The sequence below is a fragment of the Cyrtonyx montezumae genome, unplaced genomic scaffold (genome assembly GCF_038088225.1).
Source record: "Cyrtonyx montezumae isolate F1298 unplaced genomic scaffold, pur_monq_1.0 scaffold_5, whole genome shotgun sequence".
Classification (NCBI taxonomy): domain Eukaryota; kingdom Metazoa; phylum Chordata; class Aves; order Galliformes; family Odontophoridae; genus Cyrtonyx; species Cyrtonyx montezumae.
In genome coordinates this window covers 21,517,657-21,544,826 of record NW_027072056.1, presented here as the reverse complement: position 1 = coordinate 21,544,826, position 27,170 = coordinate 21,517,657, and the positions used below count along the sequence as shown (strand labels likewise).

The window sequence follows — 27,170 nt, the reverse complement described above, 5'->3', positions numbered from 1 at the left end:
GATCCAGCAGAGGTAAGAACTGTGAGGAAACACATTTTTCCTGTCCTGCTCACATCCTCCCTTTTATGCTCACTTTTGTGAGCACTGTTCACCGTGCAGAGAGCATTCCCAGGTCTCTGCTCCCATGAGGAGCAGTGGGCGCTGGAGGCCCAACTCTTGTGTGATTGGAAGGCAGGGTGAGCAGAGCACTGGTAGATGCACAGCTGGGGGCAGGGGACAGTCCTGGCCATCCAGAGCAGATAGCCCTGAGCGGACAAAAAGAATACCCTAATTTCTTCTTTTTTTTTAATTTCCTGGGATTTGTGATACCTCTCAGTCCAGAGACAGAAGACACAGATTAAGTACCCCTTAAATTAAGTACTCTGTGCTTATGTTATTAGACGTATCACACCATTTTCAGCTCTCACCTACAAAACAGTGTGGTGGCAATATGCACTTCCCTGGTTTTTCTCTTTAACACCAGGTGAGTCAGTCCTGGAGTGGTTGACCACCTCGATGGCAATAAAGGCAGATCACTTGTCAGCACTTTCTGAAGTCATCTCACAATACTGTGATTTTTTTTTCACGGGGAAGCACATACCTGATTATCACAGATGCTATTTATGCAACTTAAAAAATAAGCTGTAATGCATTTTTACTCTGAGCATTAGATAAATGTGGAATAGGAAGGTTGGAGCACTTCCCTCTAGCTCTTGAGTAACTCAGGTATGTTACCTCCTTGCTGTGGTTCATTCTTTCAGCACTTCTCTCACTGCTCCGTGGTGGTTTTCTTGTCATTGCTCCATGTAGCGATAATCTCATTTTCTTGGTTCTGATCAGGAATAATTCCTTCTTTGTTCTTTCCTGCATCACTGTGTGTTCCCAGAACTTCTGAGAAAATGAACTTTTTTCTGGATTAGTCATTCTGTTTTGACAAATGCGTATGCGTTTGTTTGCGTGTACGTGTAAGAGCCGTTGTGTTTAATTCTGTGTGTTGCGTACTTGGGTTTAATCAGCAGCATGCTGGTGGCTTAAAGGACCCAACTGCCCCTGGGCTTCAGGATTGAAGAAAATATAGAGAAACGACATCGTTCACAGAGCACCGATTTCAGAGTGGTCAGTGTGAGCTTTACAGTCCCTTAAACACTATTCATACTGAAAAAATCAAAAATTGAAAGCTGTGATCTCAGCTGCGGCTTTGATTCCCACAAAAAGACCAAATAGAAGACTTTCAACTGCTCAAGGGTCAATGAAAAAGCAGTGTATGTAAGAACAGTAGAGGAGCACTATCCAGTGATTTTCAGAGGCGTTTGTTCCAGTAGGAGAGGCTACAAGGAGAATGTTTGCCATCATTCAGTGCCACTAAATCTAAGTGAGCTTGTGTCACCTGCCAAGTGTCCGTTGCCATGGGCTGTGTGCTGGCAACCTGCATCACACCACGACATGGGAGCAGCTCACTGTTTGTATCATTGCCACTCGTGATGTGCCATTGTAAAAATGTTCTTAGGCACTCCAGCAAAAATGCTGAATGGGAAGTTACGTTGTTTAACGTTTTTCCTTTCTATTAGGAAAATACTTCTCTATTACATGAGAAATAGAGTGAATTAAAATGGGAAATGTTTAAGGCTGCATACAGTCTTATAGTCTGGTGTGGAAAAATGAGCCTTTGGTACATCCAGGCGTTCAATGTATTTTATCAGGCTGTTCTGGAATTCTGAATTTACACAACAGCAGATTTTTAGGTCAAGTCCTTATAATTTTATTGCTACTTTCCTGATGAGGAATGGGATATCAAATCAGTGTACCTGGTAATGCAATCATTCTGTCATCTTACAGTAATGTAAAGTCATTGTGAAGCACGTTGCTCTTTTCCTTTGCATCTGAGATGTGATGGCACTGAGCAGTCACCACGGTTCTCTGATGATTTGTGAACATGTTATTTTCATCTGATGAACAACAGCCTTTCAAGCACAGTGCATCTTGTTCTGTAGCAGAGCTCCTTCCAACAGGAATGTAATGTGATCTGGGAAACTATGCTGCTGTTTCACTAAGTCAGAATGAAATATCAGGGATTTTGGTTTGATACCTTCCCAAGGCTTTAAGAAAATGCAATTTATGGCATAAACCAAATTAATATTTTGCATCTCACAGATGTGAATTTGATGTTTTCAGTTGGAAGTTCTCTGCGTCTCCTGCTGACACTGATACATTAGCAATGAAAGCCTGGGAAGAAGCACAGTCTCGCCATTGTTATGCAATGCATAACAAACCCTCTGCCATTTTCCTTTTGTGAGGGTGGTTGCTTTTCAGCGTCAGTGTCTGTCCTGAATCAAGGTTAGCATGAGATGTGTGTTTTGGGTTCCTCTGTAAAAAGTATGCTCAGGAAGCTTCTGCGAGTGTTTTCAGGAGGAGGTGCAATTCACAGTTTGCTTTTTTGATGTAACTTTTGTTAGGTGTTTTGATAATGTGCTGAAGTACTCCTATTGACATCTGAGGGAATTTAAGCAGCCCAGTGCCACTAGAAACCAGCAGCAAGTCTTCTGTTAGGCGAGAGCAGGTCTGGGCATCAGATGTGTAACACATTTGTGAGCAGAACACCTTGCCACGTGTGTTTGTGTGCTGTCTGTACGGATGGAGGTCTAACACACGTCTCTGAAGCATTTTTGTGCACACTCTGTTTAAGATTTTCTGCCAGGATCCCTGATCCCATCCACCCATCCCAATAATTTTTAACTGAGATGAGTATGCCGTGCTTGGTCTCCTAAACCATCTGAAGAAAATTACTGAGTAAACAGAAATGAGGGGGAACTTTTACTTTGCTGTTTGTAAGATGGAACTATTATTGCAGAGTTTTCCATGTGATGGCTCAAGTACTTATTAAAATGTTGTTCTGATTTTTCTTAAACAGTCCTGACTGCCCTTGCTCCCAAACGTGAACATGGAAAACAGTAACGAGAGCCAATGCTGAGCATATTGAAAGCACAACAGTGGGAAGCACTGAGGACTTCCTATTTCCACTGAGTCCTTTTCCTTCCTCCAGCAAAACCTAAGGCTCATCACTGTCTGTGCACAGCTGGACTCTGGTTGTGTGAGCCCCTTCAATAAGGTAATTTTTAGCAATATTAAAAACGTAATGCTTTAGTGATGCCAGTTTAAGAGTTCAAGGATATCACAATAGGACTTAAATACATTTTTTTAGTACTTACATAAACTGCTGTTTAATAAACACATGCTGATCTTTAAAAGGAGATTTATCTCAGTAACATCTTCCAGCTGAATTTCGGAAGAATACTTGATTAATAATGCTCACTTAGAAAGGAGACGTTGCTGATCCTGTGTATGCTTCCTGGGTTTTTCCTCTTCACATTTTTGGGAAGTGGGAGATTAGGTTTCAAGAAGTTTGGGTGCTTTTGGCTTCTGTACAATAATAGATTGATTTTAATAACTTGGCTTATATACTGACTGTGTCAAAGTATTTCCCAAAGTGATTTGATATGGCACAGCCTTGATTTAAATGGAGGTGCTGAATGCCAGTTCCTTCATTGCTCTTGTTTCAGTACATTCTGCTGTGCTAGATTCTGCAGGCTGTCTTTGGGATGTTAAATGTGTTTTTAACTGTTAGAACTTTGCCATAATGCACAAACTGCAGACAGAGATGAAGAAGAATGGAGCAGTCCCATAGCAGCTGGGTGCTTTCGGCAGTCAGCACTCAGCCCCGTGCACATTGCAATTGCAAATCTGTACAGATAAAATGCAGGCAAGCAAAATGCGTTAATGGACAGAGGAGAATGCAAAGGGTTTTATAAAGCACTTGTGAGAGCAATTTAGTTTTGCTTAGTAATACATCACTGGAGACAGCAGAAGCAGGGAGGATGGTAAGTTTTAACCGTATTTCCCCGTGGGCATAAGTGTAATCCCTGCTTTATGTTCTGAACATTTGTCAGTGCAGAAGGCTCCAGATTCTACCTCATGTAACTCGTGCAGGGCTTTCATGCAGCCTTCTAGATATGGAGCCCCATGTCATTCTGTGATTTTGTAACATGAAATCCATGAAGTGTGACCTCGTTTAAAAAAGTCTCAGTTGTGAAAGTGCCTCACTGTAACACTGCGCTGCTCAGCTGACCTGACTGCAGCAGCACGGTGAATTCTCAGGTCTGCACGGGGCTGATTGTAACTGAGGAGTTAGGAATAATGAGACAGAGAAACACAGTGCATACAGAGGTAGGAGGAAATAGTCCTGCAAATTAGACACGCTTAACTAACTTCTGGTGAAGACAAATACAATTTTTTTCTGTATACAACATTGCAGTTGTAGGAGAACCAAAACCTACTGGCATAGGTTAGCTTATGCTGAGATTATAGAGCTGCTGTGATTTAGAAATTTCTTTTTAATGATTGTTTTTTTGGGCCTTCTGGATCTAGTACACAACTTTGCATATCTGTTGTAAAGACAGCATTTTAGAAGGAGCAAAGTAAATTTGACCTTGGCTTGAAAACTTGCCTTTTAGGAATGAGGCAATGAGCTGCAGTAATGAAGCTCCCCAAATTGGAGGAGTCTTCAACAGTAATATTTCACTTATGAAAACAGATCCAAAGAGGACGCAATTATAAGGCCGCACCATGGAAGTGAAGTCACTGAAATTAAAGAAAATTTGAAGTGAGCTGGAGGAGAGAACAGAAATGTGCGTTTCTGTTAATAAAACAGGAGGTGGTGGAAGATCACAAGAACCAAGAATCACAAACACTGGGTTGAACAGACCTGGGGAGGTGAGGTAGCTCATTGCTGACTGATTGACCTCCTGAGAACAAAGCAGTTTGTTTATCATGGGAAAAGACGTGGTTTTGTCAGGGTAAACATTATAAAACTTGAGACTTGTGATTTACTATCTGGTCTTACATCTGAGTGGTTTGTATTTCACTTGTGTGCTTGTTAGGGATACCAGCTCTGCTGTCAGCTGCAGGGTCAGGGCCTGCAGTAATTGTGTATTAAATGCATCAAATGTACATTCATAACTTGGTGCATAGAAAGGCATGGCTGAAGCCCTGACACCAGCAGGACTCTTCCTCTTGCCTATGCTAGACCCTGGGATGGGTGTGAAGGAAAAACAAACAAACAAAACTAAAGGAACAACTAAACAAAACTCCAACAAACCACTAAATGAACCCTTTGTGTCCCAGAAAGGCACACATAAAGCTTGAAAACAGTTTCCCAGCCTCAGTTTTGGGAACATGCTGAGTATGCCTATGCAGAGTGCCCATTCTTGAAATCATCCTCTTTCTCAGATGTCTCAGCTTTGATTTGAAGAGTGGTATTTTCTCATTTAGCCCCTTTTCTAGTTGTTGTGCTAAAATTGTGAGCACTTGGTTCAGTTTTGTTACTAGAGATTGGAGCAGTGTTTGTCAGGCTCCGTGGCTTAGCCTAAGGCAACAGTGTCAACAGCAAATTGTCACTTTGCAGCCAATACTGAGTGCTGATTCAGATAAACTGCAGGAGTGCCATGGGAGATTATTAATTGTGAGTGTACAAAATAAATCATGAAGGAAGAGCATATCTTAGTTTAACAGTGCCTGGTTGCTAAATCTGTATTTGCTGATTGCATGCACAAATGAAGAAAGCATTGCAACGGCACCAACGTTTTCAACAAACCATCTGTGTCAGCAAGCCCATTTGCTGCTGGGTGCAGTCTCTGCCCTTGCAGACCGCTGCCCAAACTCCCACCACATTGCTGTGTGCACCAAGGTCTGGACAGTGTGGAAGAGGCTGAAATGTGCTGCAGGCTTTGCACAGGGAGCCAGTGGTGATGGGTTGATGGTTAGACTTGAGATCTTTTCCAACCTTAATGATTCTATGATTCTACAATTTACGGCCCTGTTGATTTCAGTGTTGACTGCCTTGAAGACTGGAGTTGTGAGCAATGATTCATTCATCCTCCAGTTCTTCCCAGTCCCGTGGGAACTGTGAAAGCTTGTTTCAATCCCATTTCTTGAAAGCATGTGGTGTTTGGGACAGGTTGCTGGGCTGTGCTCTGCTGCTGGTGACCAAGTTGTTATCTCCTGGGTGTAACCTTGGCAATGTTATCTGCATGAAAATTCTGAGGCTTCATCTCTGTAGTGCAGTGACTTCTGTGAGGAGGGCACTGGGTGTGTGGCCATCTGTGGGAAATATTCCTAGGGAATAAAGGCCGGAAATGCTGAGCAGAGCACTGCTCTTTCAGGTTTTGGCACAGTAAAATTGTAAGAAACTTTGGCTTGTCTGTTAGGCAGAAAGCACAGTAAAAAGGGAACCAGGTCTGAGAGGACATAGAGCAGGATCTGAAATGGTGCTGAGACAGCTGGAGATGGAGGCAGGATGGTCATTTTTGGCAGATCTACACAAAGAGTCACTTAAGAGCAAACTTGTATTGAGAGGTTTTGTTCTGCTCCGTTCTCAGTGTCCATAATGTACCCAAGAGCTGTTCCTTGCATGTCTTGCTTAAAGCATCACCGCTGCCTATGGATCTTCCCTCTGTCCCTTCACTTACCCTGGGATGGTCAAAGCCATGACTCTGGGCTGCTGAGCCTCCTCCTCACCCTTCCTTGCCATGGAATTACTAAATTACAAGGCTCCTAGTCATAATAGCCACCAGTGTAATTTTATTTTGGGCCAGTGCAGCACGAAGCTTACAGCACATAGGGATCTCAGGGTGCTGGAAATGTCTCTTTACTTCTTCAGTCAAAATATTTGACCTATGTAATATTCTTAATAGCCACAGCAGATCTGTTGGAGCATGCTAATCCACTGCGAACAGTCTGATTGGTGCTCACTGAGAGGAGTGGAGCAAGGCATAGTGACAGGCTGCCTTTAAGGGGACAACTTCCAAATGTAGATTTTAGGAGGAAAAGATAATACAAAGATGAGAAATTCTGATCAGTTTGCAGTGTGACTTCAGTACATGTGAGTTCACTTTGGAAAATAAGATTTTGTCTCTTACACAGCAGTTTTTGAACAGCTGGCTGTCAAAGCTAAGCTTTTGCTCAGTGTGAAGAGTTGTTCACTATTTAATCTAAATATTTGTTCACTATTGTCTAGTACATTCACTATTTTATGTATAATTGTTTGCTATTTTGTCAAAATTTTATCAGACTTACAGGACTACACCCCGAGTCACATGGAGGCACTTTTCAGGATCCAGCACTAAGTTACTGGGGAAAATTTAACTCTTGGGAAGCACACACTGCTCTCAGCTGAGGGATGGCCAAGGACAGTGCCACCTTGTATGAAATTTAATGACACAAAAAAAATGTCATTGGAAATGTTCCTTCCTTTTTTTAAGAGAAAAAATATGATCCTGGCTCCAGTGCGAAATAAGCCCTGTGTCTGTCTGCAGCTTGGCTGCCAGAGGGGGAGAAGGAAGTATGATTGCTTTGAGTTTGCTGGTCCCAGCCCTCCTCCACATCACGTACCAGGGTGGGGTTTGGATGTGAGAGTGTTTGTTTAGTCCCTCTCACCTCTGATGAATCAATTTGCTGTCTTATTTCCTATAAAAATCACATTAAGAGTTATAAAACCACCAGTTGTTTGCTTCTTCTCTTTTTTGGTGGTGTAAACGCTCTCATGCAGTGGAGAAAAGTCATCCAAAATTGGTTATTACCCATGTGTGGAAGGACTCTGAGGGATGCATTGCCCAAACAAATTAAGGGTCAGTTCTTGTTCACCAGAGGGTTATATGTAAATTGAGTGTCAGAGTAGTTGATTGGAGCTCCCAGAAACAAAGTCTGGCCCAAAGCACTCATTGTTTGGAGTGTAACTAGAAGCTGGAAGAAGGGTGATTTCTCAGTTTGCCAAGGGAAGCAACCTCTCCCGATCCTGTACAGGGGCCAGGATGGGATGTTATTACTTGGCTTCATTCTCAAAAGCAGGATTTTTATCTGTTCCTTTTCCTGAGCTCAGTTTTCTCTTTCCATGCTATGTTCCCTATTATTTTACAAAGCAGTATACTTGGCATTTGTTGTTAGATAGTAGATGTTTGAAATAAGTGTCAGGGCTGTTCACTGCATTGTTGTATTTCATTTGAATACTTTGTGGTTGTGGATCACATTGTAGAAATGTCACATGAACTGTTTCTCCTACACTGTGACTTTGTTTGACAGTGTGGATGCAGAACCTTGGCTTTTGGCAACCATCATAGTAGAAGTTTGCTTCTCTTAGTGTTAGCAGGATTTAGTCCATAACTGCTATTTCCAGGGCAGGTTCTTACCCAGTGCTGCAGGAGGTCCCATTACTGTTGCCAGCTTTTTGCATGGAACTCAGCATTAGAAAAACCTTCCCATGTTTTGTGCAACAGAATTATTCCAAGAAGTTTCCCCCTGGGGACGAACGTGTAGGCTTTATTTCCTGTCTGAAAGAGTATTTAGAATTCAATAAACCCCTGAAGCTATTTAAGCATTCCTGAAGCTTGGATTGGATGAATTAACGAGATAATGTTATCAAACAGTGAGGCTCTTGGGCTGCAGATGTGAGAAACATAAGAAGTAGAGACAGGGGGAGCAGGTGGGAGAGAAACACTGAAGGAAGCAGTGGATGTGTATGGGAACCTCTTAAGAGAGCTTGATTTCACCCAGCCTCTGTGCAGGGTGTGGAATGCTCAAGCAGAGCAGGAAAGGAAGGTGAAGCTGGAGCATGCAGTCATTCATATATGGAGCAGCTGAGAGGGAAGGACTCCAGCAGCTTGAGGTGAGTGGAGGCAGCACAAGCCTGGGCTGATGGGGACCATTGGGATGGTTCTAGATTCAAAGAGGTGCAGGTGCCTATGTGGTGTGAGCTCTTCCCTGAGTTTTTTCTCTTCAGAGATTCTGGTTCTGTGAAAGAAAGATAAAGATAAAGCAGATGGTTTCTTAAAGCTTTGAAGGCTATCATATGTGTATGAAGTCCACAGAAAAAGTCAAAAACCAGCTCAGGACAGAGTGCTTTGACTTACTCATCCAAGAGACATCGTGGTATGCATGCTCAGTTACGGTAAATATTAATGTTGCTGGGAATTTCATTTCTGATGCAGCAGGGTGAGGTGAGGCTGCAGCCTTCTCATGTCACTGTTATTTGCTTCCTGCAGTGCTGCCCTGCTACAAGGTGCTAAGAGGATGCCAAAATTCAGGCTTTGCCTAAACAGAAGATGTTTATATGTGAATAAAAAAATGTGAGGTCATACAAACAAAGCGTAATTTCCAGTGAGAATCACTCAGAACTTTTGTCTCACCCATGTAGTTGTGCACAAACAAGGCTATTTTTAAAGGGGATTTTGCTCAGTTCCTCCTTCCAAAGGAGCCACCCAGAGCCCACTTGGTAAAGGAACAGATGTGCTTTGCTGCAGGTAGGTCACACTCAGCTTGCAAACAGGTGACACGTGCAGCGTGACTTCCCTTACCTGTGTGAGCCTGACTTGGGGTGTGCACTGGCATCACAGACCGTGTGAAGGACGGGAAGTCCTGTAGGTGTCATGAAAACCAAAAGGTCTTCAGGTCAAATTTTCAAAGCTAACAAAGCTGGAATGATTCTTCATTGAAACTTTGGCCATTGACGCTTTGGGATGATGTTAACATACATTTACTCAGTATCAGTTACCTCTGTGCACAGCAGTGCTGTTATTTCCACAGTGCCAGGAAATGTGACTGTGATTTCAGTTAGTCACCCACACAACCTGTATTTATTCACTTGTCATTTATGTGGAAGAATATGAATCTGCCTGTTGTTTTTTTTTCTTTCTAATGCTGTGAGTAATATTTATGAAGTTGTTTGTACTTCAAAACCACAAGCTGGTGAACTCAGAGAGATAAAAATGCAAAGAACTGTAATTTCTAAGGAATGAAAATATGAGATCAAGTGTTGAGCAAGATGCTTTTAAAGGAAACCATATATTTTCTGCGTTATATTGCAAGTCATTTTCTTGCTGTGCAGAATAATTTTTCATTCACTTTTTGAAAGAAGGAAAGCAGAAAACTGTGTTTTACAGCCCCCTCTCCAGCCACTCGCTTAAAACAAATGCTGAGGCAGAATGTCTGTTCCTCCTTTTATTTTTAACCCTTGGCTTCTGAATCTTTTTCCTCCCCTCTCCAGATATCCAGGCAGAAGAACTGCTGGTTTGCATCTCTGCCAATTAGGTATGCTTTTTTTTTTTTTTTTTGCTAAATGTCCTACTTGCTTCTTGCAGTGTTTCTCATGGTAACTCTAATGGTAACCTGGGATCACAAGACAGAGCAAAGCTTTGTGCTCTTAGGGATAAAACTGGGTTTGCAGAGAAAACTCAGAATTATTGGAGTGGTACTGACTTTGCATTTCTTGGTTTCATTTTGGAAAGGCCTCAATCCAGCGTGAATACTGAACATGTACTGTTGAATACAGGTATAGAATATTCTTTTTTAAATAAACTACTGAGTGCAACTACCTCACTCTTGTCATTGCTGGGCTCTGTGAACAGTCCATGCATACACACTGAATTTTGGGAACACTTGGAGTGGATAAAATATCAGATTATGCTGTGCCACCTGCTAGGAGTGTTGCAGTTGGAATAAGAAGTTATGGAAATGCTGGAGCTCAGGAACAAAAGGGGAGTGACCACCAGTCAGGAAACTAAAAATTGATAGCAGGGTGTCTCCTGGATAACAATTGCTAATAACAATTGCTGGATAGGAGTGTGTGCAAAGTGGGGCAATACTTATCAGGGTGTTGTCAGGAAGGAGCCCTTTCTCTGCAGAGTGCTGTGCCTAGATGACGAGCAGATTCCAAGTCAGAGGCTGCACAGTGGAAGAGGAATTCCAAACAAGTCCCAGCATCAGACATCCAGCAAAGGAGTGAATCCCAGAGCTCAGGAAACAATGGTGCCATGGAGCAAACCTGTTTGCTTGGAAAGTTCTGCTCAGCTCTTGCCTGCGGTCTAAAGAGATAAGGAAAAAACATCGAACAACTTACTTTCATCTTGGAAACTCTCCAGAAAAGCTCAATTATATGAGGGCAGAGGAAGTGCCTGAAGAGGAACTGCTTGGTGTGCATAAAATACTTAGCCTTGGTGGGGGCAGGGAAAGGAGTTTGGAAGGAGCTCTGCATTTGGAATGTAAGAAAGGGAGAAAAGAAAAGACCTCAGTGGGGTAACTGTGACAGTTGATGCTGCAGTTAGAAAGATGCTCTTGCTGGTGTCTCTGCCAAGCTGCTGGGTGGTGGCAGTAACAGATATCCATTTCAGAATATCTGTGGGTGAACATTACACTTTTTTAGGGCAGTTAAGGGCAGGCTGCAGGGCCTGCAGTGGAGTCACCAGGAAGCAGATGCTTTCTCCCATCTCTGTCTGCGTCCCTGAACACGTGTTTCCAAAGAGTGAATGGTTGGGCCTTGGTGACAGCCTTGGTGCACAATATTCTGCTGATCTGCAGACTCTAAGTTGTTGACCAGTCTCTAATACAACAGCTTTTTTGTTTTGTTTTGTGTCTTGACTTCTTCCCAGGTCGAAGTATCCAGACAGTAATGACTGAAAGTGCTGAAGGAAGCAGCACATCATGAATGACCGCTCTTACACTCTCACTGCAGGCATTTTTCTTACATATTACCTGAGTAGATTTTGTTGTTGGAGATAGGGCTTGATACCCACTTCCCTTAGGAGATATCTAGAAGCTTAAAATAATTTTGGGAAATATGAAGAGCAATCTTTCTTGACGATCTTACTCGGGAAGAACAGCAATAAAGGCATAACATGCGGTTCTGCGGTCTGTTTCTGACTCAGCTGACAGGGAGGAGGTGTTTGCTTTGGCAGAGTCATTTTGTTGAACTTCAGGAGGTTTCTTAGGCCAAAATCCTTGTTCTCTCACAGACTTGTGGTTCAGAAATGCTTCCTCAGCCTTTTTTCAGCTTTCTCTGATGTAAAAGAGTTTACAGCAATTAGACGTGTCTTAAGGGGATCATATGTGAGGCCAATAACTTTTGAGTGAGGCAGGAAGAGCACAGGACACGGGGAGCTTTATAATAACACATTCCTTAACACATGAAGTGATTTTAAAATGTTTGTATGCCTGTGTATGACAGATCTTTTCTAACAGGTTGCTAGCACAAGTTGGAGGCAAAGCAGAAGATTTTTTTTCAGAGAATGCCTGACAGTCTAATGATGGTGCAGTAAATTTAATCATGTTAAGTACAGTCCCCTCTTTGTAATTTGGTCGAATTTTGAAGCATTTTCACTGAAGACAGTAGCAGGTTAGAAGAACCAAACTCTGAAAGCTAATAATTGGTTCACGTGGGTATTTACTGTCCAGAGTATTCAGTGAAATTGATTGATCTGAGCAATGCAAAGAGGTGAGGCCACAAGTACAAGAATTTTATAGCACCTATAAAGTACTATATACAGTTTTTGCTCAATTTTATGCTGTTAAACTAAACATTTGGTATCATATGGCACTTTAAGTACTTTGATTTATGTTAAGACAGAAATCGCATCTGTAATAAACATTCTAAAGTATGAGTTTAAGAGTAATCCACTGTATTTATTTGTGGCATAAACTCTCACCAGCAATGCATTTAGGAATCATCTGAGACTTAACTCACACTGTGCATTGCAGCCACACTGTGCTTCAACCACAGCAAGGTCACATCCAAGGTGAACTCTGAAGTTAATGGGAAGAAAGGGGTGGGTGGCATGGCAAATATTATGTAACAGCAAATGGAAAAATACTCATTTTCTCCTGTTAAATATTCCAGATACTGTAATTTCTTATTCTGGTGTAAAGAATCCTATGTTTTATCAAACGAGATAAAGTACAAACACAGTCTTGTTTAATATGAAAATAGTGAAGCACACAGGAATGAAAATAGCATGAAAAATTCTCTGACATATTTGAAAGTAAATACCATAAAATTTCATCTGTTTCAGGTTTGTACAATTTCCCTCAAGGATGAATGAAAGCACAGAAATCCATTGCTGTATTGGAAACTGCCACAGCTGTGCTCCACAGGAAGAACTCTCCTACCATTACACTTACTATTTTGATATCGAATCAATTATACTTGGTGGAACCTGCTTAAGACTGATGAAGTAAGTAATCATTTTTAAATGGTTTAGGTAGCTTTTAAATCATTGCATATTTTTTATGATGGTGATAGAACATGAAAGGGGCAATACTGGTATCATAAAGGACAGATGGCAAAGGCTTCATTGGCAGAGTGGGACTTTAACAATTCTGAAATCATAGAATAACTGGATTCAGATAGAGCCCTTGTTTCCAAAAGAAGGTGGAGCAGAGCACAGGAAAAAGCAAGACACAGTAAGAAATCATGAACTTCCAAGTTTTCAGAACACAGCTAATTTGGTTAATTAATTAAACTTGGTGAAAGAAAGAAAGAGAGAAGAAAGGAGAGAAAGGAAGAAAAAGAAAGAAAAAAGAGAAAGAAAGAGAGAGAGAAAAAGAATGAATATATTCAGAATGCCTTTGTATAAATAATACAAAAATTACTGAAAAAAATAATTCAATCTTTGAGGTGTGACGTGTACAGAAGTAACCTTCTGTCTCGCTGTTCTAACAGGAAAAGGAAGGATACTCCAACTCGTACTGTTTGTTACATATTGATTTAGCAGCGGCGTATCACATCTCTTATGGTAAGAAAAACTTGGACTGCGATGCTATAAAGATTTGCATAAACCCAAATGGGTCAGGAACACGGGAAAGCAGTGCCTTGTATTCAAGTCCCCCTGCTCTGTTAGCAGAGTCAGGACAGTGTTCTTCCTTGAGTACTCACTTTTCCAGGAATACTTTGTCATAGTACTTGGCAGAAACAATCTGCCGCGGTTGTCAGAAGCTCCTGAAAATACTCTTGCACAGTGGATTTTGTGGTCTTTAAACACTGCAACAGCATTCTGGGGAAGAAATCCTGACCCTCAAACACATCTAGAGATTGCAGGAATTTTGTATGCTTAATGTTTGATTCATTGAGGTCAGACAAACAAAGGCAGCGTTCAGGATAACCTCAGAGCCTCTGAGAGCTCTTCACTTCCACTCTCGACATTGTTGTTCATGGCTCAACAGCAACAATGTCATCCTAAGTCACCAATTGCAGTTACTTGGTAGGAGTTTTTGCCTATTGCTTTGGTTATGGGCTAGAGATACTTTTTGAAACTTCAAGGATAATATGTTTTTCTAGATCTTCTCCTGGATATCCCTGGTGATAAAATTGATCATGAACCTTGCAGTCAGAGTGCTGGTACCATGTCACAGCCCTTGAGACACACACTGGGTTGATGTTGGTGTAACAGTGTGACAGTTTAAACATGGGATCAAAATATTCCTACTCATGACAACAACAAAGCATTACAGTGGCACCTTTGTATGTGTGTTGGTTGCCCCTCTTCAGCTTTAATTAATACTTCCCTCTATTAATTTGTGACTTATGAAGCAACATTTAAAAATATTAACAGGGAAATCTGTATCTTTTTGGTGATAATATTCTGTCACTCTACAGACTCTCTACATTTAATTTTGTGGGGTACATCAGCCTCGAATCAGTGTCCACCATTTTACAGAATAGACAGTACAGCTCATTTGTTACTTGTGAGAGTTTTCTTGGCCAACACTGCCATGTCTCAGACATTCCTGTGGCTCACAGGATGCTCAGAATGGGGCAGGAGGTCTCGGGGAAGCAGCCATGACCCCAGGGAAGCTGGTTCTGTTGGTTCTGGCTCTGTGCTTGCTGATCAGCGCAGCTGGAGCTCCAGTTGTTCCCTCTGGTGAGGGGTCCTGTGGTCTCCAGAGGTTTTTCTCATTTTCTGTATGAAAGTCACAGTGAGAGAGCAATTTGGGAACTTCAGGCTTTCACAACAGCCACGCTTGTGTCCTGGAGTGTGTACACAACCAAAGATCTTTTTCCATGGATCAGAGAGGACTGAAAAAGTGCTGAGTGACGTGGTGTCAGCCTCCCGAAATAACGGAGCTTGTGAGCTGGGAACAAGAGGACATTCTCGTCCTGTGCACGTTTTCACTAGATACATTTTTGCTGCCCAAAGTTCTCTCTCTGCGTTGATGAACCGTCCGCCGTTCCCCGAGGCCCTGCAGCCCACGCACTGCCCTCCAACTCCCTCCAGCGGCCAACGACATTGAGCTCGTGGGACGGCACACGTTACGAGGTGCGCAGTGAGTGAGATGTGAGCGCTTCACAGTGTGTCCTGAAGGTTTATTTTGATCGGCGGAGCACTGGAATAAAGGGACCTCAGGGTTCGCAGTGGGTGAGGTCACGCGTGGCAGCTGAGCGTGGTGCCCGTATGCCGGCCTGCCATTAAAACACCTGTGCGTGGAGAAGCGGGCTGCCCGTGTGTCAGGAGCGGGAATGATGTCCTTCCAAGGGTGCGCTCATCTTGTCGTTGCTGGGATGGACACGCCGATCTAGTGGGTCCTTTCCAACCTTGTGATTCTATGCTGAAAGGGACGTGTTACTTCTTCCCCTGTCCCCCAGGAGAGGCAGGAGCTTCACAAGCTACACTGTCGAGTGCTCGGCAGTTGAAAGTTCCCGTCTCAGGGCCGCGTTTTAGGCCGAATTTCGCCCCAAAAAACCGCTTTCCTCTTGCGCAGGGACCGCCCGTTGCCATGGCAGCCGCGGCGCACTGCGATCCGGCTGCTCACGTGACGCGCCGCTCACGTGACGCGCAGTCACGTGGCTTCGCCCGGGTGACAGCGGAGCCATGGCGGAGGAGGAGCGGGCTCTGCTGGGACCCAACGGCGGCGATGGCGGTTCCGCGGGTCCCTCCCGCGCCCTGCCCGCCGCGTGCGACCCGCGGCGCCTCCCGCACCGCCTGCTCGTCCTCGCGCTCATGTGCTTCCTCGGCTTCGGTGCGTGGCGGCGGTGGTGGAGGTCCCGGGGCCTCCGTGAGGAGAGGCCACGGGGTGCGCGGTGCCCTGAGTTCCCCTTCCCCTTCTCCTTGCAGGCAGCTGCTTCTGCTACGACAACCCGGCGGCGCTCCAGACGCAGGTTCAGGGGGTGAGTCGCTGCCCGGGGGTCCGTGCGTGGGCTGGGTCGGGTATGGGGAGAGGGTTCTGTGCTCGAGAGGGCGGCCCTGCCCGGAGCGAGGCTGCCTTGTGTGTTTAGGGCCGGGCTTTGCCACGATTCTGTTGGTGCGGTGCGCTGAGGACAGTGGTGCGATGTGTGCCCCCGAGACAACCCCACCTGTTGCGTTAAAGTGGTATGGATTGATTTGTCCTAAAACGTCAGTTTCCTGTGGGTTGCAGTCGTAGAATTGCTCCCTGTGATTTCTGATTGGAAAGCGTGCTTATTTCTAGGCACTTCTTGGGTGCTTATTCTGTGTCCTCGAAATTAACTTAAAAGTTCTTTTTGTTTCCTTCAAATTTCCTTCTCTAGGATATGAAGGTGAACACAGCACAGTTCATGGCGCTCTATGCCTGGTATTCCTGGCCCAATGTGGTTCTTTGCTTCTTTGGAGGCTTCCTAATAGACAGAGTGTTTGGAATACGGTGAGTGTGGTCTTACCCTTTTCCACATTTGGTGATTGGTAGAATTAATTGTATATGGAATTGTGCACTCAGTACCATAGTTTTTTCTACACTTTCCACTGGCACAGCCACATTTTTTCAGTAAAGTAGCTTCAAAAATACTTATCTGCGCCATCTTTTTAATGTAGCTGTCAAGTTGTGGCATTTCTTACTGAGGACTTCCATTGGATATCAGCTCCCCCTTTTGGTTTGCTGTACATTCAATATTGTACAGAGAAAAGCAATATCTCATGAAGCTGTTTTCTTACAGGTTGGGCACTGTAATATTCAGCATCTTTGTTTGTGTTGGGCAGGTAAGTGCAAATGAGAGGCTGACAATGCTATCTGTAGCAGCTCTGCTGGGAGTGAGATGGGGAAGAAAGCTCAAAAGGCTTTTATGATTGTAGTGTATGTTTTGGGTAGGAGTATGCAGGTGAAGGGAATTGAAATAGGAGTCTGAATTGTATGGGGGTACCTGGAGACAGAGGGCTATGAATGATGAGTGAAATGAGAATAGAAAGGAATGAAGCATTTTATCTGTTTAGTGTGAAACTACTCTGGGTATATTCAGGTAGAGTACCAGTGGAAGGGAAAGCTTCTGGAGGTGCTTGCTGAGTGCAGTTTGGGATGAATCAGGCTGGATTCTGTGTAGATAGCAGGGTAATACGTAAGGGAGGAGCAAATTAAAAAGTTAAGAGTGGGAAGAGAATATAAAGGTTATTTTTAAGGTCTGTGAGGGGAAAATAATTTTTGCTTCTGCTTTCAGATGGTTCTAGTTTGTTTCCTACTCCAACTAAGAAATGATAGTTTTTCTTAAATGCTCTTCTGACAGGTGGTTTTTGCCTTGGGAGCGCTGCTTAATGCTTTTTGGCTGATGGAAGTGGGCAGATTTATATTTGGGTAAGCACCTCTGAAGCTGAGATGTGCAAAAATCTTTAGTCAGGTTCCCATTTTTATGTAAAATTAGAAAATAAATAGAGCTCCTTAGCTGTTATTTTTAATTGGGAAAAGCTGTCTGTTGAATTCAGAAATTGTAAGACTGCTCAGCAGCTATACTGCGTGGTTCTTCAATGTTTTTACCTATGCAAAAGATAAATGAGAAGCTGCTGCCCACCTGCTTTGCTTATGTTAAGACAATTATAACAGTTCCTAGAGTACTTAAGATACCTTGTACTCTTAATGCCTAAGACACTGCAATTCTTACCTGAATCATGTCTATAGGACTTCATTTTCTTTGTATGTTTGCATTAGATTTACCTGTTCCTAGGAATTAATCTGAAATACTCTCAACTTGGTACTACCATCAAGTAGTGGGATGCTTTCTTGTTACTTGCCTGTTGCAGTTAATGTATTGCTTGGTACCTTCTTTCTTTTTTTTAGGATAGGTGGAGAATCCTTAGCAGTGGCACAAAACACATATGCAGTCAGCTGGTTTAAAGGCAAGGAGTTAAATCTCGTGTTTGGATTACAGCTGAGCATGGCTAGAATTGTAAGTTTAAAACTGTATAGCTTTAATTCATAGGCTTTAAGGCGTGTAAAAAAACCCAGCATTTCTAACACTTCCTCAGAAATCTTAGGTAAAAATGGATGTGGGAGGTGAATTTAAAATGTGGTTGGTAGATAAAGGGTGAATACAAAGGGAAATGAGTTAGTAAGGTAACTTATAACCTGCCAAATGGCTTCAGAAGGCCTGTGTTGTTGCTAGCATCAGTTACTGAGTGGGACAGTGACAGCTGCCTGGCTGCCTCTTGGCTGTGCTGTTTGGTTTGTAGAGTCATTGTGAGTGCAGTGAGTGGAGATGTACCTTTCCTGTTAGGGCTCTCCTAACAGCCTCGGTGCTGTGGATTCAGGTAACTGTGAAAAACATTTTTCTTCACGTAAGTTTCTTCTGCCTAGGGGAGCACAGTGAACATGAACATCATGGGATGGGTGTACTCGCGAGTTCGAGATCTTCTGGGGCATTCTGGTCACACTACTCTTGGATTAACTCTCCTGATAGGTTTGTAATATTTGTCAGTGGCATTTTAGGTTTCTGAATTCAAGCACTGTTTATGTGTTAATGAATTCTTGCTATCTGAAAGGTGGGAAAGATGGAGTTGGGACTGGGAGGAGCAGTTTGACTGCTTTTTGTATCAGTAGCTAGTAGTGTGCTTATGCAGAGTGTATGCCTACTATGAAATGCTGTGTGATCTCTTGGTTGCCAAATTCAAGTATGTGTCTTATAGCTATGAAATACTTAATGTACTTTGAGTAAAGGACAGACTTGAGAAATGTTTCTGAAGGACATATGTCAGAGCTCATGTGTAGCTGCTCCCTGTTGTGCAGCAGTGAAATTGCAGCTGCAGGAGCAGTGTTCCTTTCCTTCAGAGTATGGAGGTTAACACCTCGGTGTTGGTAGCAGGGCCTTGGCTTTGTTTCTCTTATTGCAAGGTACAGATAGCAGCTCAGCTGTGTTGAGTGGGAGCGATGGTAATACTTGCAGACTTAATAGAATTGTGTTAGTACTGCAGATGAAGGCAGGTGTCTCATCTGGTAGGCCTCAGTGCTCACACTTTCTCCCTGTTGTACAGTTTGAGTCTTGTACTTGAAGTAGAGTTAAATTGACTGAATTTGCATTGGATGTGTAAAAGTACACTACACCAGAAGTGCATCTAAAAGTCAGATTACTGCTTGGTCTATATCTAAATGTGTCATGTTACCCTCTTGCAGGGGGAATAACGTGTCTCTTCTCTCTGGCCTCTGCACTAATCCTTGCTTATCTGGACAGGAGAGCAGAGAAGCTCCTTTGTAAAGAGCAGGGAAAAACAGGTGAGTGGTGTGTGTAAGCGTGCCTTGTGGAGCAGATCATTCCAGTTCCTCAATGCCTTATTTACTGAGCTTGTGGAGGAGGCTCATGAGCCTTCCAGTTCACGTCTCTTTGGTCTGTGCTTTGCCACTAGAACTCTGTTCTGTTGGAATTTGTTTTATTTCCTTTAATAGGTGTGCAAAAACATGCAGCTGTTCTCCTTGTGGTGTTATGAGTTTTTTTGTGTGGGAGAACTTAGACCAGTTTAAAAAAAAAAAAAGAATGAGAACACATTAAAACATATAACATGAAGTTTCAGGCTCTGTTTCACAAGCAGGTCAAACATTTCCTTGAAAGAAAATGGTTTGTATTTAATTCAGTTCTGTACAAGACTTTCAGAAGCTTTTGAGAACTTATGTGTAAGTTCTTAGCATGGGAGATGATGAGTTTGTTCTTGACTTTGGCACTGTTGATCTAGGACTTGTATATTCTGGGCTGATGCTCACTGTGCAAACTTCATGTAAGAGTGTAGATAGTGGCTCAGCAGTGACTCTTGATCTCCCTAACATTTATTCAGTGTGGATGAATTTCAGGTATATTTGTGATGGCTGAAACAATGTTCTCTTGCTGCCACTCCAGGTGAAGTGATCAAACTGACTGATGTGAAGAACTTCTCTTTGTCACTGTGGCTTATATTTGTAATCTGTGTCTGCTATTATGCTGCGGTTTTTCCTTTCATTGGACTTGGAAAGTAAGTGTCTCACGTAACAAAGCTTTTTCTCTTTGCATTTGGCCAAGGATGAACTAGCTGTGATGTGATTTACTGTGATGTGATTTTTTCTTTTCTGCTGAGATTTGTGTTAAATCGTGTTCCTTAGCATAGGCTGAGTTGTCAGAACTTGAAGGCATCAAACGTTCCGTTCTGAGATTAAAACTTTATATTGATCTAAAGTGTGAGATTTTGTGCAGAAAGCTGTGAACAGCTGTAGTACAGAATTCCTCCAGTACTCACTGACTGTGAGGTGGGGCTCAAATATAGTTACAGCGTTGGACTGAAGCTCTTATATTACTGAGTTTTATGTATGAAGGTGAAACTTGAATTCCTGTGTAGTTTTCTTCTACACCATGCATCTTGTTCTAATGAGTCAATCAAATAGATTTCTAATGTACTTGGGATTAGGAACCAACCTTGTGAGCTCCGTGCATGCTTTACGTTGTGAGATGAGAGTTTGAAATTGACTGTTAAAATCTCTCTAAATAATGTAGATAACATTTTTTTCCACTTTCTGCATGTAATCCAAACCTCGTTAATAATCTCTTGTGACTACTTTAGATGTTAGTTATGTATTTTGTATGTTTCCTTCAAAATGTGGTTTGAATGCTCCTTTGGCAAAAATCTGTGAACACTTAACTGCTTGCTAGTGGTGGATCTGCTTTGGGATGTTTGCTAGTTAATGCTGTATTTACAAGTAAGATGTAAACTAGTTTTTGTATTATGTGGTCTAGCTTAGTTTTTCCTTTTACTTTATTCATATTCACATTTGCCTACTTCTGAACTTGTGCTTTTTTTTTATCTGTAGGGTTTTCTTTATTGAAAAATTCCGATTCTCATCTCAAGAAGCAAGTGCAATTAACAGGTATATTTCAGTTGGTTTAACGAGTAAATGCCCCACTGCTGTGATTTAAGGGTTAAATAAGTATCTGTGGATTCTGACTGTTAGAGATCCACTGATGTAAGCAGTTTGCAATTCAGTGGATAGGGCTCATATAGCATGAGGTCTAAGTGGAAGGTTATACTTTCTTAGATGTTCCAATGGAGGGAAAGATGTTTATCTGAAAGAAAAGATTCTGTCTGAAGGGTTTTATTGTGGTATCTGGCAATTCCCTTTTGAGTTGGCGACAACACTAAATAAACTACATTTTCCTTGTTTGACCATGAATTGGCAGTGTGGCAATACAGAAAACACACTGAAAAATACAGAAAAACATTGGCCAATGATTCCAGGAGCTCTAAGCACATTGCTTATGATCTCGGATGATACTTCCATGTCTTCAGACACTTTGGTAATTTTGAGTTTTGGAATCTTTTATTAAATGTAATTTTTTTGGTTTCACAAATTGCAAAAGAAATCCTTGTGTTTTACTCCTCTGCAGTGTTGTGTACATTATATCAGCACCCATGTCCCCTGTCTTTGGAATCCTGGTGGATAAAATTGGAAAGAATATCATCTGGGTTTTATGTGCTGTAATAACGACGCTTGCTTCTCATATTATGTTGGCTTTTACTTTCTGGAACCCTTGGATTGCAATGGTAACCTTGATATCTAAATATGACAAAGTAAGAGGTTGAGCTGCTGATGAATTATTCTGCATAAAGTTTACCCTTGTCTTCTGACTGCTTAGGTAGTCTTAAAACTTATTTTAATGTTCCTGATTTCAAAAGGATATACAGCATGCAAATGAATTTAAATCTGAAGGTGATGATAAGGGAGTACATCATAACACAGGCTGAACTGATGTGAGCTGTGGCCTAAAGTTCACAGATTAGGACTTTATAGCAAAAACACACTCATCCAACAACTTTCTACTCATTTATTTCTCAGTGCTTACTAGGAGTGGCTTACTCCTTGCTTGCCTGTGCCCTGTGGCCCATGGTGGCCTTTGTTGTTCCAGAACATCAGCTGGGGACAGCTTATGGCTTGTGAGTACTTCCATCTGTCTGTTTGTGCTGGCCTACATCCTCCTGCTGTAGAACCACTTGATATTAAGCAGTTGTAATGAGTTAATGGTTACTATTTCTAGGGGGAAGTCTCCTGTAGTTTCAGGATATGTATGTGATGTTGCTGCAGATGCACACTGATGTCTGCAAAAGTGCAGATTAATGACTGCCATTTAGAATATGGGGAGAAATTAATCTTATTGTGCAAGAAAATATTGTTTGTTCTTTAAAAAGTTTCTGCACAGTCGTAGTAATCCTTTGTTTGTGTTAGTATGCAGTCTATCCAGAATCTTGGCCTGGCAGTTATTGCTATAGCAGCTGGGATGATTCTGGACACGAGAGGATACCTGTTTCTCGAAGTCTTCTTCAGTGCTTGTGTTTCCTGTAAGTAGCAAAAACACTGAAAATAATGCTCTGTATGTTGAGGAAGCTCTTCTTGACTCAGTGATTCCTGTAAAATGCCAGTAACTGCTTTCTTGCTGTGCAGTTGGATAGACATTTATAGATGTTTCATCTGAGGCAGTGCTGACAGTAACCAGCAACTGGTGATGTGTGTTCAGTTGTTCTTTTCCTGAAGCAGCTTAGTGTCAATGGTTGGAATGTTTGGTAAAATTGGAGCATGAGTGGAAGCGTTGGTGAGTTAGATTCTTCAGGGCTGTTTATGTGAGGGTCCTTATTTTATTTATATGAGTTTACCATGCTACTTGTGAGCATAGTGGAGTTCTTGAAACTGATAGAGATGCTGCTGGTAACAATTACAACTGTCACAAGAACTCTTAGTTGTTGCTGGTGGATGTTAAGCTGGTTTTGTGTCAGTGTGGTAAATGTACTGACAGTTCAATCTCTTATTTTTTTGTTAGTGTCTCTGGTAGCTGTAGTCATGCTGTATTTTGTGAATCACCTAACAGGTAAGTCAGGTGGTTTTTAGCTTTTCCTGATTGTTGCACTTTCACTGTGATTCTTGCAGTTACTATGCTGAGCTGCTTACAGGTAGTGGAGTAGAGGTGGGTGTCCATGGTGCAGTACATGGATTTGGTGGTACCTTTTAGGGCTTGCCCTCATGTTTTTCCTTGATGCTGTAATGTGTAATTCACTGGGCCTTGCTATGATGTTAAATCCAATTAGCAGGACAGAGTACCTTCCTCTTCAGTTAAGTTGAACAAACATATATGATATTTTAAAATAGCTGTTTCTAAACTGCTTATGCATAACACACTTGATTGTATGTACCTGCATTATGCTTGCCATCAAATAGCAGTGTTTACTTCCTCAACTTCTTCCTGAAAGATCTAGAGGAGAACATTTGTTTAATTCCAAGTTGCTTTCACTTCCTCTAATCTTACAGGGTGTTGTGATGAGTTGTGGTTAAATTTCTTTGTTGCTCAGCAAAAACATGGGTCACGTTTGAGATCTTAGTGTGGTTCCTGATTTTGCTTGCTCGTGTGATTGTGAGGAAGTTGCTTTTTTTTCTTGATATCAATTTCTCTTTTTGTAAAACCACTGTTCTCTTTCCTCAAGTAATGAGATATGATGTCAGTTTTGGAAGTTTCATAGTAAGTGTTCTTTCTGTTGCAGGTGGTGATCTTAACTGGTCAGCAAAGAAAAGGGAAAAGCTGCAAAAAGTAGCTGCAGATGAGTAAGTATAAAAAATAGTGTCCTTTAGAAAATGCTTAACCTTAAGCAGTTGATTAGATTGCTGTCTGAATGTAGCAGACCTACAAGAGAAACTACAAACAGAAAAGCTTTGTGTTTTGAAAGTTACTTTCTTTCATACGAGATAGCAGTAAGATTTCTTATTCCTTCCTCCTGTGAGTAGAGAAAGTCACAGTTAAGTGTGTCTTTTGTCCTGGCACTCCTTATGATTTCTCTTAAAGAATTTCAGTCACCTTCCAACTCAACTGAATTGGAGTGTAGTTTTAAGAAGTTTGCATTGCTTACTATACAAAGTGCACTCTTAGTGTGGTGTATGAGGGTTAAAAATGGGATCCCTTCGGGTTTCTAAAGTCTGTTTGTGTGTCATGTTGGAATGCTTTACCTGCTTGTAGGTAAAAGCATTTCACTTGCAGGTACTGTGCAAATTGCAGCATGCGTATGAGTTCATAAGTTCATAAGTTCATAAGGTTGGAAAGGACCTATAAGATCATCTAGTCCAACCATCCTCCTATCACTATCTCTACCCAACTACTAAATTAAGTCCTTTAGCACCTCATCTAAACGCTTCTTGAACAGCACTAGGGATGGTGCCTCAACCACCTCCCTAGGCAGGCCATTCCAGTGCCTGACCACTCTTTCAGAAAAGAAATGCTTCCTGAGGTCTAATCTAAATCTTCCCTGGCGCAACTTGTGGCCATTCCCTCTCGTCCTGTCATTACTTATCAGGGAGAAGAGGCCTACCCCCTCCTCACCACAACCCCCCTTCAGGAAGTGGTAGAGTGCAAAATGAGATCTTTGCAGATAAATACCCTGATAATGAAACACATAAAATGTGTGACTTCATTGTTTTCTCTAAAATAATCGTATAATTAAGTAGTCTACACTTAATTTAAAAGTAAATTAATGAAACCCCAACCTATCAACAAAATCCTGCTAAATGACTTGTGATGGAATGTAATGTTGTCTTGATTGCCCTCCTATTTCATGGGGTACATCAGTCATGAGGAAAACAAGGAAATCAAAACCTCAGCAGACCTGGTGAGCAGGCAAGTTTAGTTGGGATGAGTGTCACTTTGAGCCAAAACAGCCAGTTATTAAAACAAATAGAACAATGATGAAAAACTACCTCTAACCCAGAGGAAATCTGTGTCCAAATGGAGCTGCTTTTCAGCCTGCCTGGACTGTGTGTGTAACCTGTCAGCATTCACTGTGAGAGGTGGCTTTGTCTTGGAGTATGGTGTGGGTTATACAGTGCCTTAGAACAACATCTTCAGTAATTGTTATTGAAATGTTTTTTGCAGAAAAGAAATTTGAATAGCAAATATCATCCAGAAGTGGGGAGCATTTGCTGGGGAGCATCATGTCAACTTGAAGAATTATAGTGTTACTTAGTTTGATCAACACTGGACAATAGTTCTTGTGGGGGGTAAAAAAAAAAAAAAGCATGATTGTTTTGGTGCTGGTGATTTTTCAGTAAATGGTTGAATTTTATGCTTTGTAACCACTTTTAACTAATGCCACATCATCTCTTAACACTCAAACAAATTGGTTTACAGCCTTTTATACTGTTGAAGCTGCCTTATGGGAGAGGGCACTCTGCAGCCCAGGACAAATGTGCTCATCTCAAAATGAAGCCTAGTATAAAGTGTCTTCTGTATACAGTACTGTACCACTGTGGTGTGGGTGGAGATTTCTTAACAACATTTTGTGTAATGGAATAAGGTTCACCGCCTTCCAGATCTTAGAATTGAGTTCCTGTTACTGCCTCTGCCACTATCTTAATACAAACCACTGTTTCAAGCTAAACATGTTCAGAGCTTTGTTCAGTCCTGTTTCCCTCCTATAATTGTGTGGAAAATGACTGACCATGGTCTGGTCAAACATTGACTCTTGTAGGAAGTTGCTACTAGTTCCAAAGACTGCTGAGCAGTCCTTTATTTGCATTTTTGACTATTGATGCTTTTGTATTGTAATCTTATATTTTAAGGAGTACGTTTGTTTAATAAAGGGATATTAAGTTGTGTTACAGATGCTCATTGAGCACGTTGTAATCTGTGAAAACAAAAAGATTTCTCTTTCTGCTGAGGTCTTGCAAGGTAAATAAAAGGAAACTGCAGAAAATAGCCTCTCTCTTTCTTTGCAGTGGATAAGTGTAATCCATTCACAGCTTTATTTTAATCTAATGCCCCAAATTCTTCTACAAACTTTGGAGGTACTTTTAGTTGTAAGAAATAAAACTGCTGTATTTAAGATAAGAGTTGCTGGGTTTGCACTCCTCAGTGCAAGTCTCTTAAATGAGTTTTCTTTTCCAGAGCAGAAGAACAGGAGAGACTCAGACGTCAAAATGAAGATGACTTGGCTAAATTACAGCCAAAAGATGATGACTTTAGTTTAAGAAATAAATACCTCTCCAGACTAGGCGCTCAGGTATTAGTAACGAAGTAGGGCTCTCAACAGTAATGAATAAAGACTAAAATGTCTGTTTTAAGAACTTGGCTTATTGTTCCAAACAGCCAGTGACTTAACCTCTGAGTAAAGTGTTGAATGCGTGTTTGTTTTCAGAAGTGGTTTCAGTTGTGGTAGTTAAAAATGTAAGGAGGGAAATGGAAATGAGTCGGACCAAATAAGCTGAGGAGCACACTTATTATGATGCATGTTTCTTGAATTTTATTTTTTTTTGCAGCTACCAGACAATTACTCCTCCTATTTATCGACAATGGCACACAGAAGCGTGTTGAAATAGCATCTTGCCCCACTTGCAAGAGCAGAAATACGCTGATGTTCCTGTACACAAAACTTTATTTCCAGTACTGAGAACTATTGCAGCGAAGGCAGAATGACATGCCACAGTTTTTCTGCAAGCATTGATCTGATTTTCAAAGTGTGTGTTGTAAGTTCCTTTCTGCACCTTGAAGTAAGTAATGCACAGATACTGAGGAAGAATCGTCTGGCTGTTCGCTTGAACATATGAACTATATGCTAAACCATCCTTAAGTACTCAGTGAGCAGCTCAAGCCAGTAGCAAACGCCTGAAATGTAGAAGCTTTCCTACAGTAATCGAGTTGCTGTGAAATGAGTTGTGGTGTAAGTGTGGAATATTATCCTCTCGAGTTGGACAACTTTATTACCACGTTGCAAACAGTCTGTTTCATTTTTCTTATAGAAAATATGAGGAAAGACTGCCTCTTATTTTGGCTCAAGCAAGCATTTCTGGGGAAGTTAAACTACACAGTAATGCTGCTGTTCAAAAAGTACAACCCCAGGATCTTAATGCTAGATCCATAGGCTTAGCACTAACCTCGTGTAAATCAGGGTTAATGTGAAACTGATCTGTTTAAGAGGTTGCAACTTAAAAATGTGGGAAGAGTTAAGAACTGAGTTTTGCACTCTGGAAGAAGTTGTTGCATTTCACTGTGAAGGTTACGCTGTTCCTGTGGAAAGCATGTTCCTTGTTCCTGAGCAGAGCTAACTCCTGCACAGTGCATTTCCAGTATTTTTTTTTCTTCTTGTTTTTGTTAACCATAAAGCCTCATGGATTTGGACTGA

General features: G+C 41.8%; 1 protein-coding gene across 2 annotated transcripts; it reads left to right on the top strand.

Annotated features, from left to right (window-relative positions):
* The first annotated feature begins 15,695 nt into the window (after window positions 1-15,695).
* On the top strand, window positions 15,696-26,956 carry MFSD1 (major facilitator superfamily domain containing 1). Of its 2 annotated transcripts, XM_065747871.1 has the most exons (17): window positions 15,696-15,810; window positions 15,906-15,958; window positions 16,337-16,449; window positions 16,739-16,781; window positions 17,300-17,367; window positions 17,848-17,956; window positions 18,364-18,466; window positions 19,177-19,275; window positions 19,892-20,003; window positions 20,833-20,889; window positions 21,407-21,563; window positions 21,856-21,953; window positions 22,243-22,355; window positions 22,832-22,879; window positions 23,547-23,607; window positions 25,937-26,051; window positions 26,308-26,956. In XM_065747871.1, exons 1-17 carry the CDS (start codon window positions 15,792-15,794, stop codon window positions 26,365-26,367), a joined length of 1,428 nt encoding a protein of 475 aa, XP_065603943.1. In that variant the 5' UTR covers window positions 15,696-15,791; the 3' UTR covers window positions 26,368-26,956. The 2 variants fall into 2 exon arrangements, with proteins under 2 accessions (XP_065603943.1, XP_065603944.1); XM_065747872.1 differs by lacking the exons at window positions 25,937-26,051; window positions 26,308-26,956 and adding an exon at window positions 24,926-25,505 and having other exon boundaries at window positions 15,698-15,810.
* The last annotated feature ends 214 nt before the right edge of the window (window positions 26,957-27,170 follow it).